Raw genomic sequence first — 22,565 nt, forward strand, 5'->3', positions numbered from 1 at the left:
ATGCAGTTGAAACGGCTGTCAGGTCGGCAGCTGTCTCTTTGTGCAATGATGTAATTGCAATAAACCCTTTTTTTCTTCACCTACTACCGTGTGCCGGCTCCAATCCTTTCTGCGAGGGGGTAAGTGCTTTCTATATATATATATATATATATATATATATATATATATATATATATATATATATATATATAGTACAGTGTAGATAGGCGGCACTCGAATCTTCAATAAAGAGACTGACTCAAAGAGCTCAGAAGTTCAAGATGACGTTTCGGTTTATTAACCTTCCTCAGATCTGAGGAAGGTTAATAAACCGAAACGTCATCTTGAACTTCTGAGCTCTTTGAGTCAGTCTGTTTATTGAAGATTTGAGTGCTGCCTATCTACACTGTACTACATTTGCCATTTGACCGTGGAGGGCACCGTACCAGCTGTTGCTGTTGATTGCATGGAGTGCCGACCATCCATCCTGTTCATATATATATATATATATATAAATATACATATATATATATATATATTTATTATGCAATTGTGGTGTGGCGCCTAGAATTAATATATAAAGTCCATATATATGGTGATCCCAATGTACAGTGAAGCAGACCAGAGGGTTTCGTCCAATTTCTTGTTTATTTAATATCCTTCAAAATTTGTCACCGACAAAACCGCGAGAAATGTCCCAACGCGTTTCGTCTAAAGCGACTTCATCAGGGGTAACATCACAAATTATTTTTTTCAAATAGGAGAAAAATTACTCCTCCAATAAATATCGGGGAGACAGCAACAGAGTCTGCTGTCCTTCCCTGTTGGAGATAGAACTCATAGAGAGAGGTGCACTATACAGGGAAGGAAAACATTTTCCTAGAATTTTAATGGTGTTCACACACTTTATACTATTAAGCGTATTATTCGCTCCTATTCCACTCTATAGAGATAAAGTGAAAAGTGGTTTAGAAGAACTGTTCCTTATCCCCGATATTTATTGGAGGAGTAATTTTTCTACTATTTGAAAAAAGAATTTGTGATGTTACCCCTGATGAAGTCGCTTTAGACGAAACGCGTTGGGACATTTCTCGCGGTTTTGCCGGTGACAAATTTGAAGGATATTAAATAAACAAGAAATTGCACGAAACCCTCTGGTCTGCTTCACTGTACATTGGGATCACCATATATATGGACTTTATATATTAATTCTAGGCGCCACACCACAATTGCATATTCTGTTGTTCTTTCTGTCCCTTAACCCTCTAGGGCAGGCATGTCCAAACTATGGCCCTCCAGCTGTTGTAAAACTACAAGTCCCATCATGCCTTGTCACAGTTTTTCTATTCGGGATTGCTAAAACTATGGCAAGGCATGCTGGGATGTGTAGTTTCTCAACAGCTGGAGGGCCACAGTTTGGACATGCCTGCTCTAGGGACTTTGTGGTAAGGCAGCCATTGCTACAGATTCTCAATTGGATTTGCATACATAGCGCGTAGAGGACTATTGGGTAATATATATATATATATATATATATAAGGAACTGGAGAAGAACTGTCACTCAGGTCTAACTTTAGCTGCAGGTGTATGTGGCTTGCTCCGTTGCCATATGTCAGGAGGCTGCAACAAGTACAGCGAGCAATGCAGACAGTGGAAAAACAACATATGGAGAAGGCACCCGGCAGGTTGTTATAATTCTGCAGAGTATCCAGAGTGCCATAGACCCTATTTAATGGCACTTTGGTCAGTATAATGTAGGCTCTTGAAAAAGGTTCCATGATATCCGAAACAGTCTGCATGTATGTAATATATATATATATATATATATATATATATATATATATATATATATATTACACACACACACACACACACACCATGTGTAGGGGGAGAAGGGGGGTTACATACCCCACGTAGGGCTGTGTAGGGGGGAAGGGGGGGATTACCCCGCGTAGGGCGTTGTAGGGAGAGACACATACCCGGACAATGAAGAGTTCGGCCCCCAGCTGAGCCGTCTGTTCAGTTGACAACTGAAAGAAATGAAATCCGATATTAGCTATAGACTAATGTGACCACGCGTGACATTCTCACCACACACCCACACACCCACACACACACCACACGTGACATTCTCACCACACACACACCACGCGTGACAGTCTCACCACACAAACACCACATGTGAAAGTCTCACCACACACACACCACGCGTGACATTCTCACCCCACACACACCACGCGTGACATTCTCACCACACACACACACACACACACCACGCGTGACATTCTCACCACACACACACCACACGTGACATTCTCACCACACACACACCACGCGTGACATTCTCACCACGCGTGACAGTCTCACCACACAAACACCACGCGTGACAGTCTCACCACACACACCACGCGTGACATTCTCACCATACACACACACACCACGCGTGACATTCTCACCATACACACACCATACGTGACATTCTCACCATACACACACCACGTGTGACATTCTCACCACACACACACACACACACACACACCACGCGTGACATTCTCACCACACACACACCACGCGTGACATTCTCACCACACACACACCACGCGTGACATTCTCACCACACATACACACACACACACACACACACACACACACACACACACACCACGCGTGACAGTCTCACCACACACACACCACGCGTGACAGTCTCACCACACACACACACACACACACACACACACACACACACACACACACACCACGCGTGACATTCTCACCATACACACACACCACACGTGACATTCTCACCATACACACACCATACGTGACATTCTCACCACACACACACCACGCGTGACATTCTCACCACACACACACCACGCGTGACATTCTCACCACACACACACCACGCGTGACATTCTCACCACACACACACCACGCGTGACATTCTCACCACACACACACCACGCGTGACATTCTCACCACACACACCACGCGTGACATTCTCACCACACACACACACCACACGTGACATTCTCACCACACACACCACGCGTGACATTCTCACCACACACACCACGCGTGACATTCTCACCACACAAACACCACGCGTGACAGTCTCACCACACACACACACCACGCGTGACATTCTCACCATACACACACCACACGTGACATTCTCACCACACACACACCACGCGTGACATTCTCACCACACACACACACACCACGCGTGACATTCTCACCACACACACACACACACAAACACCACGCGTGACAGTCTCACCACACACACACACCACGCATGACATTCTCACCACACAGAAACAAGAAAAGAGAGGGAGAGATGTCCTATGTCGGTGCACCAAAGCAGAGTAAAACATAACTTTTATTAGTTTCTTTTAAGAACTGCGAGATAAAAAAAAATAAAAAATGAATACATATATTAGACAAGGGGGGGTGTAACACTATATTAAAAAACTAAGGTGGCGGGCAGATGCTTGTTATATACTGTAATGTATGCACTGATTAAGTGATTTCGTTGACAGTGTGCTCCTGATCTGTTGTCACTGTACAGACCAAGTATAGGCAATATATATAGGCAGTAGGCCTTGATGGGTAGATGTTCTAAATGCCGCACAATACACTCATGTCAGTAAAAAAATGACATGTTTATCCTGAATAATTCAGTAATGCTCAGATGTCGATTAACATACAACTAACCATCTCATAGTGTATGGGGTGAAATTCACTCCACCTCCCTAAGGAGAATCACTATCTGAGTCATTAAATCAATAAATGATAAAGGTCCAGTATAAGGGCATTGGCCCAGATAAATACTAAAACTCCTATCGGCTACAGTTTGCCTGGTAACGGAGTCAGTATGGTGGGGTACAGTGCTTGCTGTATGCTGGATGTTAATTCACTGAGCTAGTCCAATGGAGTCGCCTCCAAGTGGACCGTAGCTGACTGCAGTGAACGCCCTTAGAAGGGCTATTGCCAGGTCAACAGATAATCAAAATACATTAGTAAGAAAAATAATAAACAGTTACAAACATCTGCCCGCGCACCGCTAGCCGGCACGCGCTTCGCAGATTTTAGCTTCCTCAGGGCCAACCAGCCTGAATGAGCACAGGGTTTTTATACCTGTAGTGATGTATAATGCCCCAATGATAGTGCGCCTTATTGGACACGCCCCCGGAAGTTGGTCGAGAGTCAGGTATCCAATCGGGGAGCTCCCTATCCAGCGAGCCCCCGGATGGTGTCCTCTAGGTTCACGTATCGTATACTGTTGTTATGGTTACCACTAGCGTGTACGTCTGGACGTAGGCGCGTTGATGACGCGCGCCTTATCCAGTCCAATCATGTGTGGTCTGTCAGTCATGACGCGTAGTTGCGTCTGGGGTTGGTATGGTTACCAAGCCATGGTGAGTAGCGCCTATCCAAATACGGGCGCGCTGATGACGTGTGCTCATTCTGGTCCTATTGTTTACACTTGACCGGCGTCACGTTGCCATGGTAATCGTGGACAGTTTGTTTGTCGAGTTCCCTGTTGCGGTAATCCCGCTATGAGTTTCTCTAAAGGCTATCGTCCAAGGTCACTGGAGATTTTCATATTCACTGGAAATGTTAAAAATATACTAGTAATATAGTTTGTTAAGCGTGGGATGGACAGGTTGGGACAAATCTCACAGAGATTATAGTAGTTAAGTACCGTGATGATGGGTGGAAAATGAGGGATGGGGTGAAGAATGTGTAACAAAGATATATAAGTCGTGTATCGTGATTACAGATACATATAGAGCCCAACATGGGGCGCTATTGATTATAGAGTGAAGAATCCTGATTACTGGTGCTGGTAGATAATAAATTAAAATAATGGTGCAATATAATGTAGGAGGAGATAAGTTGTATCTTAATAGTGCATACACACAAAAATAACACAAAATACGTGTCACAGCAAAAAGAAAAATAATAAAATAAAACTAAGCTCTGGTACAGCTAGTGTAGTGTATAGCCGTAATGAGAATAATATAGTGGTGAAGGTTTCATAATGAAAATTAATTCACCCGGATTCGAGGAAAAAACACCAGTGAAATGACTGTTAAGCCAGAAGAATTTGTAAAAAATTTAATAATTATGAAAAATTGATAAGAGATGCAGATCACTCTTTATATAGGGAAGTATTGGTGAGTGTCCTATGATTATTGGTGCTACATGGAGATTACCCTGTATCCCAGAATAGCATATGTATCTTCAGATATTATTGTATATTTGCTATTTAGTAGTTATAGGAATAAGTTTTAATGACATATATAGGAGAGACAGAAATCATGATGGAGAAGTTACAGGAATGCAGAGTAACTATTTTCCTCATTGAGGCCCTTCGGTGACATGGTATCCATCATAAATATGAGTCTGGTTTCCTGCCTCAGTAACTCTGCGTCAATGTCCCCTCTTCTGATCCCCATATTTACTTTCAGCATGCCGTATGCCTTCAACCCAATGGTTCTACTCTGGTGATATTTGTAGAAATGTCGTGCGACAGGGGTAAGCATTTTCATGGCCTGTTTGTCTTTTTCGGCATTCTTGATACTGGAAACATGTTCCAGTATCCTCTTTTTTAGGGGCCTGATGGTCTTCCCTATATATGTCTTTTCTCCTTCGGGAGACATCAGGGGCCACTACCCTCCCAGGCAGTCAGGCTCCTCCCCTCCTATACCCCGCCTCCAGGCCACGGACCTCAGTTTTTCTAGGGTGCTGGCAGGAGCCAGATGCACCCAAAAGAGGGGCTGCTATTTAGCAGCCATAACTTTAATTTTTTTTTTTTTTTTACACTGTAAGTGTCAGAGCAGCAGCGCTGGGGGTCTGACTAGACCCCTGCACTGCTGGCTCCAACACCCGGGTCCGGCGCTGCATCGCCACCCGCGGGTGGGGACCTGCAGCGGCCCCCGGGCACTGGGGAGCCTACAGCCACAGCCGGACGCCGGGAACCACAGGCGCCCCCTTCACAACAGCCGGGACGCACTGTGAGTAAGACACGCTCCCCGCCGGGAGCGTGTGCGATAGCACAGCGAGGCGCATAGAGATGGCTGCTACAGCCGGCGAGGGGTGACCGCCGGCTGTGCTAGCAAGCGGGCGGCCGGCTCGCCGCCCGTCCCGCTGGACCACCAGGGAAACTAGTTTGTGGGCAGCAGCGCTGGTATGCGGGGCCGCCCGGCGCGCGCCGGATCCCCGCCATTTTACCAGCGCTGCATGTGGACACCTTCCCTGGGGCCATTTGTTAGCAGGGGGAGGAGGCTCCCCCCACATCAGCCCCTCCCCCGGGGACAGTAGGCAGGGAACTGTGCTTGGCGCACAGAGAGTTCCCGCCACTGACATCCCTTCCTGTCTGCCTGGCTGCACGTGAGGAGGGACACGGAGAAGCTCCAGTGCCACCCGAGGTTCCACTCTTTTACTGCCAGGAGGCTTGGGCAAGTCCCCCCTGTACCTCTCCTGCGGGACACAGGTCACAGTTATTGAGTGCTCCAGTCAGCCATAGCTGCTGCAAGAGCCTAGTGCCATTGACTTTCTATTTGCATTGTATGCCTCTGTATGCTTGCTGTATATGTGTGCTTATTAACCCAATAGCTGCTGCAGTGTATTTGGTGTTTTTTTGTACTCAGCCCTCCTGTACTTACAGTAGTTATGCCAAAGAGCAAGTCCAAAAAGGGGGACGCCCCAGCATTGCTGTCATGCACAGCCTGTAATGCGGGCCTATCTCCCCTGGACTATGTACAGGACGGCGTATGCGCAGGCTGCTACAAATGCGCAGGCGCTGCCCACGCCTACGGCCTCCTCTCAGGAGCCTGCTTGGGCCTCATCCCTTGTGCAGATGATGGCGCAGCTAGTTGATAAAGTCTCGGCTGCGCTGCCCCAGCGGTCCATGCCGTCCTCATCGGCAGCGAGTGCAGCCCCCCCAGCATTGGATGCCCAGGGGGAGGGTCCACTGCCCGCAGATACACGCAGGCTTTTAGTTAGAAGACCGTCGCCCCCTCCTCGGGCAGGATACTGACGATGAGGAGGAGGAGGAGCAAGACGATGTCGATGATGATGACTATGTGGAGGAGGCAGTCGATGACGCCATTGACGTCGCCGCTGACATAGGGGATGCCTGTGTTGGAGAGGACCCCCCGTCTCGCCTTGATGTACCAGGCCTGATTACAGCGGTTAAGAAGGTCCTGCTAGTAGACGACCAGGCTGACCCGCCTGCGGAGTCGGGCCCTATCTTTAAGCGCCCTAAACGCTCCTTCAGTCGCTTTCCCAAGTCCGATAACCTGGACTCGGTCATTAAGGAAGCTTGGGAGGTCCCTAATAGGAAGTTTATCATTCACAAACGTTTCTCCTTCCTCTATCCCCTCCCCCAGGAGGACAGGATCCCCTGGGAGACAGCCCCCAGGGTAGACGCTCATGTGGCAAAACTGGTTAAAGCCTCCTTGTTGCCCATACCTACAGCGTCTCTTAAGGATACGGCGGATAGGAAGTTGGAAAACTTCCTGAAGCTGATATACACCACGGCAGGGGCAGCGGGCAGGCCGGCCCTGGCGTCAGCCTGGGTGGCTATGGCTCTAACTAAATGGACCGCTGCCCTCAAAACAGGGGTGTCTGAGGGGGCCCCAGCAGATACCCTTCTGCCGACTATAGAATTGATACATCAGGCTGCCCTCTACTTAGGCGAAGCGGCGCTTGATTCCGCTACTCTCTCCTCCAGGGTGTCAGCTTCAGCAGTGGCTGCTCGCAGATCACTTTGGTTGCGCTCCTGGAAGGCGGACACGGATTCGAAGAGGGCCTTGGAAGCCCTTCCATTCGATGGTTCCCTTTTGTTTGGTCCTGAGCTGGACAGGATGGTGGCTACGGTGGCAGCATCAAAGACTGCCTTCCTACCATCCACCCCGACTACACGGCCCCGGCCGGCCTTTCAGTCCTTTCGGTTTCAGGGCCGTGGTAGAGGACAGTCCTTCTCCTCCAGATCTTCCCAGGGAGGCAGATCCTCCCGTGCTAGGGGCAGACGTCCCTGGGCCACAAGACGCCCTGACCCAAAGCCGGCGGACAAGCCCGCTGCATGACAGGGGGGGCCCCCACCGGGAGGACCCCAGGGTGGGCGGTCGCCTGTTGGAGTTTTCCCCCATCTGGTTGGAATCCACCACAGACGCGTGGGTTCAGGAGGTGGTCTCTCGGGGCTACTCCTTAACTTTTTGGCATCGCCCACCAACATCGTTCTTTTCCATGAGTCTTCCATCAGACCCGGAAAAGCGCAAAGCGCTAGAACTGGCAGTCCAACGTTTGCTTCAAACAGGGGTCATCATACCCGTCCCCTTGTCCCAAAGGGGTTCGGGGTTTTACGCCAGCCTCTTCTTGGTCAGGAAACCAAACGGTTCCTACAGGCCCATTCTCAACCTAAAGAAGCTAAACAAGTTTGTACGGGTCCCAAAATTCAGGATGGAGACTCTGCGCTCCATTGTCCTGGCCCTTCAGCCAGGAGACTTCATGGCATCCCTGGACATTCAGGATGCGTACTTACACATCCCCATTCGCCCAGAACACCAGCGGTTCCTGCGCTTTGCCATCCTGGACCAACATTTCCAGTTCCGAGCCCTACCATTTGGTCTATCCACTGCCCCCCGGGTGTTCACAAAGGTGATGGCAGTAATGGGCAGCAGTCTGCGCAACCAGGGGATCCGGATACTCCCATATCTGGACGACCTGTTGATTCTTGCTCCGTCTGCAGAACTTCTCCAGGACCACCTGAGGGTGGTAATACAGCTTCTGGAGCGACACGGCTGGATCATCAATTGGGACAAGTCCTCATTGATTCCGGCACAGTCGATGGTTCACCTAGGGGCCAGGTTGGACACCATCCATCAGAGGATCTACCTGCCGGAGGACCGTCGTCGGATTCTACAGTCCAGAGTCCGTCGGCTCCTCCATCCTCGACGGGTGTCCATACATGCCTGCATGAAGGTACTGGGTTCCATGGTGTCGACTTTCGACATGGCAGAATATGCCCAGTTCCATTCCCGCCCCCTTCAGCAGGAGATCCTCTCCAAGTGGTCGGGATCCTACCTCTCTCTCCGATCTCAGGTGATAACCTTATCACCGACAACCCGTCTCTCTCTTTCGTGGTGGCTCCTAGACCAGAACCTCACGTTGGGACGCCCATTCTGGATCCATCAGTGGACCCTTCTCACTACGGACGCCAGTCTCCGCGGGTGGGGAGCGGTCACTTGCCAGAGGTCTTTCCAGGGCCTTTGGTCTACATCGGAGGCCAAGCTCCAAATCAATGTCCTCGAACTGAGGGCGGTCTTCCGAGCCCTTTGCCTGGCAGAACCCTGGCTGAGGGGTCGTCCGGTGCAGGTCCAGTCGGACAATTCCACCACAGTGGCTTATATCAACCACCAGGGTGGCACCCGCAGCAGGGTGGCAATGATGGAAACATCCCGCATCTTTCAGTGGGCGGAAAAGAAGATTCCAGCTCTATCGGCGGTCTTTATTCCGGGAGTCCAGAATTGGGAAGCGGACTACCTAAGCCGTCAAACACTGAATGCCGGCGAATGGTCCCTCCATCAGGAGGTTTTCCAGATGCTGGTACATCGGTGGGGCTTACCCGAGGTGGACTTGATGGCCTCTCAACACAACCACAAGGTTCCCTCTTACGGAGCCAGGGCCCGCGACCCGGCCGCCATCTTGGTGGACGCTCTGTCCGCTCCGTGGCCGTTCAGGCTGATGTATGCCTTCCCGCCATTCTCCCTCCTCTTGCGACTGATTCGCAAGCTGAAGGCGGAGGGAGGCACATTGATCCTCGTGGCCCCGTATTGGCCCAGGCGAGTCTGGTTCTCAGACCTCCAGGCTCTGTCGGTGGCCCCCCCCGATCCGCTTGCCTCTGCGTCGGGACCTTCTCTCTCAGGGTCCGTGTCTGCATCCAGACCTGAGGCGTCTGGCTTTGACGGGGTGGCTGTTGAGACCTCCCTCTTGAGATCTAGGGGGTTTAATGCTCGAGTAATTTCCACTATGCTTAGAGCAAGAAAGGCTTCCTCTGCGACAGCTTATCATCGGGTTTGGAGGGCTTACTTCGTTTGGTGTAGGACTCGCCACTTCAATCCTAAGTCTTACCGCCTGGCTCGGATTCTATCCTTCTTACAGAAGGGCCTGGAGGCTGGATTGCGCTTATCTACCTTGAAGGTTCAAGTCTCGGCTTTGTCCATCTTGTTTCGCCGACGATTAGCACTGTTGCGGGATGTCCGCACATTCATGCAGGGGGTTCTGCGTATCCAGCCTCCCTTTGTCCCCCCGGTTGCTCCGTGGGACCTTTCCCTTGTGCTATCTGCACTCCAGAAACCACCGTTTGAGCCTTTGCGGTCAGTGGACCTGTGTTGGCTCACCTGGAAAACGGTTTTCTTATTGGCAATAGCATCAGCTCGGAGGGTGTCCGATCTGTCTGCCCTGTCTTGTAAGTCCCCCTTCCTGGTCTTACACAATGACCGGGCGGTTCTTCGTACTGTCCCTTCTCACTTACCAAAAGTGGTGTCCAGTTTCCACGTTAACCAGGAAATCGTGGTTCCGGCCTTTCAAGGGCCAGATGCATCTTTGGATCAATCATCCTTGGATGTTGTACGGGCGCTGCGCATCTATGTGCGCCGCTCCCGGCCCTTTCGCAAGACGGACTCCCTCTTTGTGCTGTATGGCTTTCAAAAGAGGGGATGGCCGGCCACTAAACAGACTATTGCCCGCTGGCTTTGATCGGTCATCCGGCAGGCATACCTGGGTGCCTCTCTCCCGGTTCCGGCTGGTATCCGGGCACATTCCACTAGGTCTGTGGGGGCGTCTTGGGCTGTTCGGGGCGGTGCTACAGCTGAGCAAGTTTGCAGAGCTGCGACATGGTCGTCAGCTGCTACTTTTGTGCGTTTTTACGCTTTTGATACATTTGCCTCCCAGGACTCTGCCTTCGGGCAGAGCGTGTTGGCTGCGGCGCAGGCGTGTCCCCACCCATAGGTGGCTGCTTTAGGGCGTCCCAAAGTAAAGCTGTGGCCCCTGATGTCTCCCGAAGGAGAAAATGAGATTTATGTCTTACCTGGTAAATCTCTTTCTTCGAGGACATCAGGGGCCACAGGGATCCCTTCCTGCCGCGCCTGCTTCAGTTACGTTACAAGTTACGTTTCACTGGTTATATATATTACTCCTCTGTTGAGGGTACTAACATGTTTCAGAATGTGTCTCTGTGTGGTGCTTCTCTTCCTTCTCTCCTGTCTCCTGCCATGGCTTGTTAAAAAAACTGAGGTCCGTGGCCTGGAGGCGGGGTATAGGAGGGGAGGAGCCTGACTGCCTGGGAGGCAGTTAAAGTTATCCTCTAGGGTGCTGGAGCTCACTCCCACTCCTATTACCCAAAGTAAAGCTGTGGCCCCTGATGTCCTCGAAGAAAGAGATTTACCAGGTAAGACATAAATCTCATTTTTGCAGGGACATTCAAGATTGTATACAATCCCTGCTGTGTCACAGGTTATGTAATCTCTGATTTTCCATGTATGATTGTATTTATCAGTGTATTGTTGTTTTAGGACCATGAACGTGCAGGCTTTGCAAGATCCACACTTGTACGATCCCAGTTTTTGTGGTGAACGTTTGTTGGCTTTATCCAAATGACTGTGGACCAGGGTGTCCCGAAGATTACGACTTCTGCGCCAGCTCATTTGGACTCTGTCGCCTAGTGTGTTGGCCAGATCTAGGTCAGTTCTTAGTACATCAAGATGGTCATTAAGAATGCCTTGTATAGATTGCCACTCTTTGCAATACGTTCCAATAAATCTCACAGGTTCATTGGACGGAGAGCTGTTTTTCTGTCGCGGCAACAGGAGTCTTTCTCTGTCATACAATTGAGCTTCATTATATGCTCTCTTAATGCTCCTTTTGCTGTAGCCTCTGTCTGACAGGCGGTTACTAAGTTCCTTTGCTCTGAGTTGATATCTGCCATCATCTGAGCAATTTCGTTTAATTCTCAGGAATTCTCCCTTAGGCAGTCCCCTAATGACTGGAGGGAAATGTGAGCTGGAGTGGTGTAACAGGGAGTTGGTCGACGTCGGCTTACGGTAGAGATCAGTGTGGAGAGACCTATTTTCTTCAATGGTTATGTGGAGGTCTAGATAGTTCACTTCTTTCTGACTCATCTCATAAGTGAGATGTAGGTTGAGATGGTTATTGTTGAGCATGTCAATCATCTCAATGAAGAGCTCTTTTTCTCCTTCCCACAGGATCAAGAGATCATCAATATATCTCAGCCATAATAGTACATGATCTGTGTACTTTTCATTGGCTTCATTGAAAACGACTTCTCGCTCCCACCACCCCAGGTATTCCAAATTCCAGAAAACTTATCATAAGTTTAAACTAGAAATCGAAGGGATGGAGAAAGAAATTATCAGTAGGAAGAAGAACAAGCTACAGAGGGATAGGGATGATTTTATGTCCAAAAAGGTGTACAGATGGAACACGTTTAATAATAGAAGGACACCTTCTTCCAATCCCCTCAATGTTAGCAGTACAGATCTAGATTCCTCTGACAATGACTCTACTCCTAGCACCTCCTCCTCGAGATACTCACAGAGGCCTTTTTTAGGGGTGAGCCCCAGGGATACCAGGGAACACCTAGGGTGGGATACGGCAGGACAAGGAGGGGGAAGAAGAAAGAAAAGACCCATGAGGGAATGGCGAGAAGATCTGAGGGAATATCAGAGATATCGGAAATGACAACATCCGACTCAGATTCCCTCAAGATCATAAACTTATCAGACCATATCCTTAATGAGCAGCAAGTTTGTGTATTACAGAAAGGTCTAACATTCTCCCCTACCACCTCCTTTAACAGATTTGATATCGAAAAGGATCTCAATCTGTTTGCCCGCAAACAACTTATAAAAAATTTTTTTTGCAAAAAAGACAATACCGATCTTATCCCTAATAGCCCAGCCTCTACATCATCTGGCACGGGTCCCCTTTGGAACAGGGAAGAGGAGCAGGCATTAGCTGATCTGGAGAGCCTCCAGGGAGATGAATCTCTGGATATGTCCAGCCCCTCTCAGACTACAGACATGGATAGACAAATAGGGACTCTCAAAAAGAAATCCAAATTCTATCCCCACTTCCAAGTCTGTCCAGTAGTGAAAACCTATGTCGACATGGTAAGTCAAGATCTAGACCGCCTCGAACGCAATAAACATGTTTTCCAATTTGAAGACAACCTGAGTCGACAAGAGAGGGAGGCCTTGAAAATAATAAAAAGTTGGGATGACACCATTGTGAAACCGTCTGATAAGGGTGGTAATGTTGTCCTCTGGTCGCGAACACTGTACGTGGAAGAACTAGAAAAACAGTTAGGAGATCATACATGTTACAAAAAACTTACCTTCAATCCGACCCAGGATTTTCTATCAATCTACTCCAAACTATTGGAGGAGGCTACACACTTAGGGACCATTACCAAGTCCCAATCAGACTTCCTACAAGTCAAAGATGTTAAAATACCCACTCTATACCTTTTGCCCAAGGTCCATAAAAATGACCGAATACCACCTGGAAGACCCATAGTGTCTGGCATAGGCGGCCTTACTGAAAAGGCCAGCCGGTTTGTTGATACTTACCTAAGAGAACATGTCCTCACATTACCATCATATGTCAGAGACACTATGGAGGTACTTACCAAACTCCAGGATGTCATCTTAAACAAAAACTCATGGATCATTACTTGTGATGTGGAAAGCCTCTACACTAGTATTCACCATCAGTACGGTGTGGGGGCAGTCCAATATTTCCTACACATGGGCAAGGAGAGCGACTTCAATAACTTCCTCATACAACTGTTAAGATTCGTATTAACAAAGAATTACTTTGTCTGTAATGAAGGCTTCTACCTCCAGGTACGGGGGACCGCGATGGGGAGCACTTGTGCCCCCACGTATGCGAACCTGTACCTGGGGTGGTGGGAGCGAGAAGTCGTTTTCAATGAAGCCAATGAAAAGTACACAGATCATGTACTATTATGGCTGAGATATATTGATGATCTCTTGATCCTGTGGGAAGGAGAAAAAGAGCTCTTCATTGAGATGATTGACATGCTCAACAATAACCATCTCAACCTACATCTCACTTATGAGATGAGTCAGAAAGAAGTGAACTATCTAGACCTCCACATAACCATTGAAGAAAATGGGTCTCTCCACACTGATCTCTACCGTAAGCCGACGTCGACCAACTCCCTGTTACACCACTCCAGCTCACATTTCCCTCCAGTCATTAGGGGACTGCCTAAGGGAGAATTCCTGAGAATTAAACGAAATTGCTCAGATGATGGCAGATATCAACTCAGAGCAAAGGAACTTAGTAACCGCCTGTCAGACAGAGGCTACAGCAAAAGGAGCATTAAGAGAGCATATAATGAAGCTCAATTGTATGACAGAGAAAGACTCCTGTTGCCGCGACAGAAAAACAGCTCTCCGTCCAATGAACCTGTGAGATTTATTGGAACGTATTGCAAAGAGTGGCAATCTATACAAGGCATTCTTAATGACCATCTTGATGTACTAAGAACTGACCTAGATCTGGCCAACACACTAGGCGACAGAGTCCAAATGAGCTGGCGCAGAAGTCGTAATCTTCGGGACACCCTGGTCCACAGTCATTTGGATAAAGCCAACAAACGTTCACCACAAAAACTGGGATCGTACAAGTGTGGATCTTGCAAAGCCTGCACGTTCATGGTCCTAAAACAACAATACACTGATAAATACAATCATACATGGAAAATCAGAGATTACATAACCTGTGACACAGCAGGGATTGTATACAATCTTGAATGTCCCTGCAAAAATGAGATTTATGTCTTACCTGGTAAATCTCTTTCTTCGAGGACATCAGGGGCCACAGCTTTACTTTGGGTAATAGGAGTGGGAGTGAGCTCCAGCACCCTAGAGGATAACTTTAACTGCCTCCCAGGCAGTCAGGCTCCTCCCCTCCTATACCCCGCCTCCAGGCCACGGACCACAGTTTTTTTAACAAGCCATGGCAGGAGACAGGAGAGAAGGAAGAGAAGCACCACACAGAGACACATTCTGAAACATGTTAGTACCCTCAACAGAGGAGTAATATATATAACCAGTGAAACGTAACTTGTAACGTAACTGAAGCAGGCGCGGCAGGGAGGGATCCCTGTGGCCCCTGATGTCCTCGAAGAAAGATTTACCAGGTAAGACATAAATCTCATTTTCTCCTTCGGGAGACATCAGGGGCCACAGCTTTACTTTGGGACGTCCTAAAGCAGCCACCTATGGGTGGGGACGCGCCTGCGCCGCAGCCAACACGCTCTGCCCGAAGGCAGAGTCCTGGGAGGCAAATGTATCAAAAGCGTAAAAACGCACAAAAGTAGCAGCTGACGACCATGTCGCAGCTCTGCAAACTTGCACAGCTGTAGCACCGCCCCGAACAGCCCAAGACGCCCCCACAGACCTAGTGGAATGTGCCCGGATACCAGCCGGAACCGGGAGAGAGGCACCCAGGTATGCCTGCCGGATGACCGATCGAAGCCAGCGGGCAATAGTCTGTTTAGTGGCCGGCCATCCCCTCTTTTGAAAGCCATACAGCACAAAGAGGGAGTCCGTCTTGCGAAAGGGCCGGGAGCGGCGCGCATAGATGCGCAGCGCCCGTACAACATCCAAGGATGATTGATCCAAAGATGCATCTGGCCCTTGAAAGGCCGGAACCACGATTTCCTGGTTAACGTGGAAACTGGACACCACTTTTGGTAAGTGAGAAGGAACAGTACGAAGAACCGCCCGGTCATTGTGTAAGACCAGGAAGGGGGACTTACAAGACAGGGCAGACAGATCGGACACCCTCCGAGCTGATGCTATTGCCAATAAGAAAACCGTTTTCCAGGTGAGCCAACACAGGTCCACTGACCGCAAAGGCTCAAACGGTGGTTTCTGGAGTGCAGATAGCACAAGGGAAAGGTCCCACGGAGCAACCGGGGGGACAAAGGGAGGCTGGATACGCAGAACCCCCTGCATGAATGTGCGGACATCCCGCAACAGTGCTAATCGTCGGCGAAACAAGATGGACAAAGCCGAGACTTGAACCTTCAAGGTAGATAAGCGCAATCCAGCCTCCAGGCCCTTCTGTAAGAAGGATAGAATCCGAGCCAGGCGGTAAGACTTAGGATTGAAGTGGCGAGTCCTACACCAAACGAAGTAAGCCCTCCAAACCCGATGATAAGCTGTCGCAGAGGAAGCCTTTCTTGCTCTAAGCATAGTGGAAATTACTCGAGCATTAAACCCCCTAGATCTCAAGAGGGAGGTCTCAACAGCCACCCCGTCAAAGCCAGACGCCTCAGGTCTGGATGCAGACACGGACCCTGAGAGAGAAGGTCCCGACGCAGAGGCAAGCGGATCGGGGGGGCCACCGACAGAGCCTGGAGGTCTGAGAACCAGACTCGCCTGGGCCAATACGGGGCCACGAGGATCAATGTGCCTCCCTCCGCCTTCAGCTTGCGAATCAGTCGCAAGAGGAGGGAGAATGGCGGGAAGGCATACATCAGCCTGAACGGCCACGGAGCGGACAGAGCGTCCACCAAGCTGGCGGCCGGGTCGCGGGCCCTGGCTCCGTAAGAGGGAACCTTGTGGTTGTGTTGAGAGGCCATCAAGTCCACCTCGGGTAAGCCCCACCGATGTACCAGCATCTGGAAAACCTCCTGATGGAGGGACCATTCGCCGGCATTCAGTGTTTGACGGCTTAGGTAGTCCGTTTCCCAATTCTGGACTCCCGGAATAAAGACCGCCGATAGAGCTGGAATCTTCTTTTCCGCCCACTGAAAGATGCGGGATGTTTCCATCATTGCCACCCTGCTGCGGGTGCCACCCTGGTGGTTGATATAAGCCACTGTGGTGGAATTGTCCGACTGGACCTGCACCGGACGACCCCTCAGCCAGGGTTCTGCCAGGCAAAGGGCTCGGAAGACCGCCCTCAGTTCGAGGACATTGATTTGGAGCTTGGCCTCCGATGTAGACCAAAGGCCCTGGAAAGACCTCTGGCAAGTGACCGCTCCCCACCCGCGGAGACTGGCGTCCGTAGTGAGAAGGGTCCACTGATGGATCCAGAATGGGCGTCCCAACGTGAGGTTCTGGTCTAGGAGCCACCACGAAAGAGAGAGACGGGTTGTCGGTGATAAGGTTATCACCTGAGATCGGAGAGAGAGGTAGGATCCCGACCACTTGGAGAGGATCTCCTTCTGAAGGGGGCGGGAATGGAACTGGGCATATTCTGCCATGTCGAAAGTCGACACCATGGAACCCAGTACCTTCATGCAGGCATGTATGGACACCCGTCGAGGATGGAGGAGCCGACGGACTCTGGACTGTAGAATCCGACGACGGTCCTCCGGCAGGTAGATCCTCTGATGGATGGTGTCCAACCTGGCCCCTAGGTGAACCATCGACTGTGCCGGAATCAATGAGGACTTGTCCCAATTGATGATCCAGCCGTGTCGCTCCAGAAGCTGTATTACCACCCTCAGGTGGTCCTGGAAAAGTTCTGCAGACGGAGCAAGAATCAACAGGTCGTCCAGATATGGGAGTATCCGGATCCCCTGGTTGCGCAGACTGCTGCCCATTACTGCCATCACCTTTGTGAACACCCGGGGGGCAGTGGATAGACCAAATGGTAGGGCTCGGAACTGGAAATGTTGGTCCAGGATGGCAAAGCGCAGGAACCGCTGGTGTTCTGGGCGAATGGGGATGTGTAAGTACGCATCCTGAATGTCCAGGGATGCCATGAAGTCTCCTGGCTGAAGGGCCAGGACAATGGAGCGCAGAGTCTCCATCCTGAATTTTGGGACCCGTACAAACTTGTTTAGCTTCTTTAGGTTGAGAATGGGCCTGTAGGAACCGTTTGGTTTCCTGACCAAGAAGAGGCTGGCGTAAAACCCCGAACCCCTTTGGGACAAGGGGACGGGTATGATGACCCCTGTTTGAAGCAAACGTTGGACTGCCAGTTCTAGCGCTTTGCGCTTTTCCGGGTCTGATGGAAGACTCGTGGAAAAGAACGATGTTGGTGGGCGATGCCAAAAAGTTAAGGAGTAGCCACGAGAGACCACCTCCTGAACCCACGCGTCTGTGGTGGATTCCAACCAGATGGGGGAAAACTCCAACAGGCGACCGCCCACCCTGGGGTCCTCCCGGTGGGGGCCCCCCCTGTCATGCAGCGGGCTTGTCCGCCGGCTTTGGGTCAGGGCGTCTTGTGGCCCAGGGACGTCTGCCCCTAGCACGGGAGGATCTGCCTCCCTGGGAAGATCTGGAGGAGAAGGACTGTCCTCTACCACGGCCCTGAAACCGAAAGGACTGAAAGGCCGGCCAGGGCCGTGTAGTCGGGGTGGATGGTAGGAAGGCAGTCTTTGATGCTGCCACCGTAGCCACCATCCTGTCCAGCTCAGGACCAAACAAAAGGGAACCATTGAATGGAAGGGCTTCCAAGGCCCTCTTCGAATCCGTGTCCGCCTTCCAGGAGCGCAACCAAAGTGATCTGCGAGCAGCCACTGCTGAAGCTGACACCCTGGAGGAGAGAGTAGCGGAATCAAGCGCCGCTTCGCCGAAGTAGAGGGCAGCCTGATGTATCAATTCTATAGTCGGCAGAAGGGTATCTGCTGGGGCCCCCTCAGACACCCCTGTTTTGAGGGCAGCGGTCCATTTAGTTAGAGCCATAGCCACCCAGGCTGACGCCAGGGCCGGCCTGCCCGCTGCCCCTGCCGTGGTGTATATCAGCTTCAGGAAGTTTTCCAACTTCCTATCCGCCGTATCCTTAAGAGACGCTGTAGGTATGGGCAACAAGGAGGCTTTAACCAGTTTTGCCACATGAGCGTCTACCCTGGGGGCTGTCTCCCAGGGGATCCTGTCCTCCTGGGGGAGGGGATAGAGGAAGGAGAAACGTTTGTGAATGATAAACTTCCTATTAGGGACCTCCCAAGCTTCCTTAATGACCGAGTCCAGGTTATCGGACTTGGGAAAGCGAATGAAGGAGCGTTTAGGGCGCTTAAAGATAGGGCCCGACTCCGCAGGCGGGTCAGCCTGGTCGTCTACTAGCAGGACCTTCTTAACCGCTGTAATCAGGCCTGGTACATCAAGGCGAGACGGGGGGTCCTCTCCAACACAGGCATCCCCTATGTCAGCGGCGACGTCAATGGCGTCATCGACTGCCTCCTCCACATAGTCATCATCATCGACATCGTCTTGCTCCTCCTCCTCCTCATCGTCAGTATCCTGCCCGAGGAGGGGGCGACGGTCTTCTAACTAAAAGCCTGCGTGTATCTGCGGGCAGTGGACCCTCCCCCTGGGCATCCAATGCTGGGGGGGCTGCACTCGCTGCCGATGAGGACGGCATGGACCGCTGGGGCAGCGCAGCCGAGACTTTATCAACTAGCTGCGCCATCATCTGCACAAGGGATGAGGCCCAAGCAGGCTCCTGAGAGGAGGCCGTAGGCGTGGGCAGCGCCTGCGCATTTGTAGCAGCCTGCGCATACGCCGTCCTGTACATAGTCCAGGGGAGATAGGCCCGCATTACAGGCTGTGCATGACAGCAATGCTGGGGCGTCCCCCTTTTTGGACTTGCTCTTTGGCATAACTACTGTAAGTACAGGAGGGCTGAGTACAAAAAAACACCAAATACACTGCAGCAGCTATTGGGTTAATAAGCACACATATACAGCAAGCATACAGAGGCATACAATGCAAATAGAAAGTCAATGGCACTAGGCTCTTGCAGCAGCTATGGCTGACTGGAGCACTCAATAACTGTGACCTGTGTCCCGCAGGAGAGGTACAGGTCGGACTTGCCCAAGCCTCCTGGCAGTGAAAGAGTGGAACCTCGGGTGGCACTGGAGCTTCTCCGTGTCCCTCCTCACGTGCAGCCAGGCAGACAGGAAGGGATGTCAGTGGCGGGAACTCTCTGTGCGCCAAGCACAGTTCCCTGCCTACTGTCCCCGGGGGAGGGGCTGATGTGGGGGGAGCCTCCTCCCCCTGCTAACAAATGGCCCCAGGGAAGGTGTCCACATGCAGCGCTGGTAAAATGGCGGGGATCCGGCGCGCGCCGGGCGGCCCCGCATACCAGCGCTGCTGCCCACAAACTAGTTTCCCTGGTGGTCCAGCGGGACGGGCGGCGAGCCGGCCGCCCGCTTGCTAGCACAGCCGGCGGTCACCCCTCGCCGGCTCTAGCAGCCATCTCTATGCGCCTCGCTGCGCTATCGCACACGCTCCCGGCGGGGAGCGTGTCTTACTCACAGTGCGTCCCGGCTGTTGTGAAGGGGGCGCCTGTGGTTCCCGGCGTCCGGCTGTGGCTGTAGGCTCCCCAGTGCCCGGGGGCCGCTGCAGGTCCCCACCCGCAGGTGGCGATGCAGCGCCGGACCCGGGTGTTGGAGCCAGCAGTGCAGGGGTCTATTCAGACCCCCAGCGCTGCTGCTCTGACACTTACAGTGTAAAAAAAAAAAAAAAATTAAAGTTATGGCTGCTAAATAGCAGCCCCTCTTTTGGGTGCATCTGGCTCCTGCCAGCACCCTAGAAAAACTGAGGTCCGTGGCCTGGAGGCGGGGTATAGGAGGGGAGGAGCCTGACTGCCTGGGAGGCAGTTAAAGTTATCCTCTAGGGTGCTGGAGCTCACTCCCACTCCTATTACCCAAAGTAAAGCTGTGGCCCCTGATGTCTCCCGAAGGAGAAAAGACATATATAGGGAAGACCATCAGGCCCCTAAAAAAGAGGATACTGGAACATGTTTCCAGTATCAAGAATGCCGAAAAAGACAAACAGGCCATGAAAATGCTTACCCCTGTCGCACGACATTTCTACAAATATCACCAGAGTAGAACCATTGGGTTGAAGGCATACGGCATGCTGAAAGTAAATATGGGGATCAGAAGAGGGGACATTGACGCAGAGTTACTGAGGCAGGAAACCAGACTCATATTTATGATGGATACCATGTCACCGAAGGGCCTCAATGAGGAAAATAGTTACTCTGCATTCCTGTAACTTCTCCATCATGATTTCTGTCTCTCCTATATATGTCATTAAAACTTATTCCTATAACTACTAAATAGCAAATATACAATAATATCTGAAGATACATATGCTATTCTGGGATACAGGCTAATCTCCATGTAGCACCAATAATCATAGGACACTCACCAATACTTCCCTATATAAAGAGTGATCTGCATCTCTTATCAATTTTTCAGAATTATTAAATTTTTTACAAATTCTTCTGGCTTAACAGTCATTTCACTGGTGTTTTTTCCTCGAATCCGGGTGAATTAATTTTCATTATGAAACCTTCACCACTATATTATTCTCATTACGGCTATACACTACACTAGCTGTACCAGAGCTTAGTTTTATTTTATTATTTTTCTTTTTGCTGTGACACGTATTTTGTGTTATTTTTGTGTGTATGCACTATTAAGATACAACTTATCTCCTCCTACATTATATTGCACCATTATTTTAATTTATTATCTACCAGCACCAGTAATCAGGATTCTTCACTCTATAATCAATAGCGCCCCATGTTGGGCTCTATATGTATCTGTAATCACGATACACGACTTATATATCTTTGTTACACATTCTTCACCCCATCCCTCATTTTCCACCCATCATCACGGTACTTAACTACTATAATCTCTGTGAGATTTGTCCCAACCTGTCCATCCCACGCTTAACAAACTATATTACTAGTATATTTTTAACATTTCCAGTGAATATGAAAATCTCCAGTGACCTTGGACGATAGCCTTTAGATAAACTCATAGCGGGATTACCGCAACAGGGAACTCGACAAACAAACTGTCCACGATTACCATGGCAACGTGTCGCCGGTCAAGTGTAAACAATAGGACCAGAATGAGCACACGTCATCAGCGCGCCCGTATTTGGATAGGCGCTACTCACCATGGCTTGGTAACCATACCAACCCCAGACGCAACTACGCGTCATGACTGACAGACCACACATGATTGGACTGGATAAGGCGCGCGTCATCAACGCGCCTACGTCCAGACGTACACGCTAGTGGTAACCATAACAACAGTATACGATACGTGAACCTAGAGGACACCATCCGGGGGCTCGCTGGATAGGGAGCTCCCCGATTGGATACCTGACTCTCGACCAACTTCCGGGGGTGCGTCCAATAAGGCGCACTATCATTGGGGCATTATACATCACTACAGGTATAAAAACCCTGTGCTCATTCAGGCTGGTTGGCCCTGAGGAAGCTAAAATCTGCGAAGCGCGTGCCGGCTAGCGGTGCGCGGGCAGATGTTTGTAACTGTTTATTATTTTTCTTACTAATGTATTTTGATTATCTGTTGACCTGTGCTATGCCGCAATAGCCCTTCTAAGGGCGTTCACTACAGTCAGCTACGGTCCACTTGGAGGCGACTCCATTGGACTAGCTCAGTGAATTAACATCCAGCATACAGCAAGCACTGTACCCCACCATACTGACTCCGTTACCAGGCAAACTGTAGC

At 50.4% G+C, this 22,565-nt stretch overlaps 1 protein-coding gene across 3 annotated transcripts in view; it reads right to left on the bottom strand.

Moving 5' to 3' along the window:
* The window catches only part of ZYG11B (zyg-11 family member B, cell cycle regulator), a 151,858-nt gene that overhangs the window by 86,900 nt on the left and 42,393 nt on the right, over positions 1 to 22,565 (bottom strand). For all 3 annotated transcript variants that reach the window (XM_083157926.1, XM_083157924.1, XM_083157925.1), the window contains exon 8: positions 1,959 to 2,009. In XM_083157926.1, coding sequence (XP_083014052.1) covers positions 1,959 to 2,009 — 51 coding nt within the window. The remainder of the gene's footprint in view (positions 1 to 1,958; positions 2,010 to 22,565) is intronic.

The sequence above is a fragment of the Crinia signifera genome, chromosome 8 (assembly GCF_055691185.1).
Source record: "Crinia signifera chromosome 8, ASM5569118v1, whole genome shotgun sequence".
In the NCBI taxonomy this organism is placed as follows: domain Eukaryota; kingdom Metazoa; phylum Chordata; class Amphibia; order Anura; family Myobatrachidae; genus Crinia; species Crinia signifera.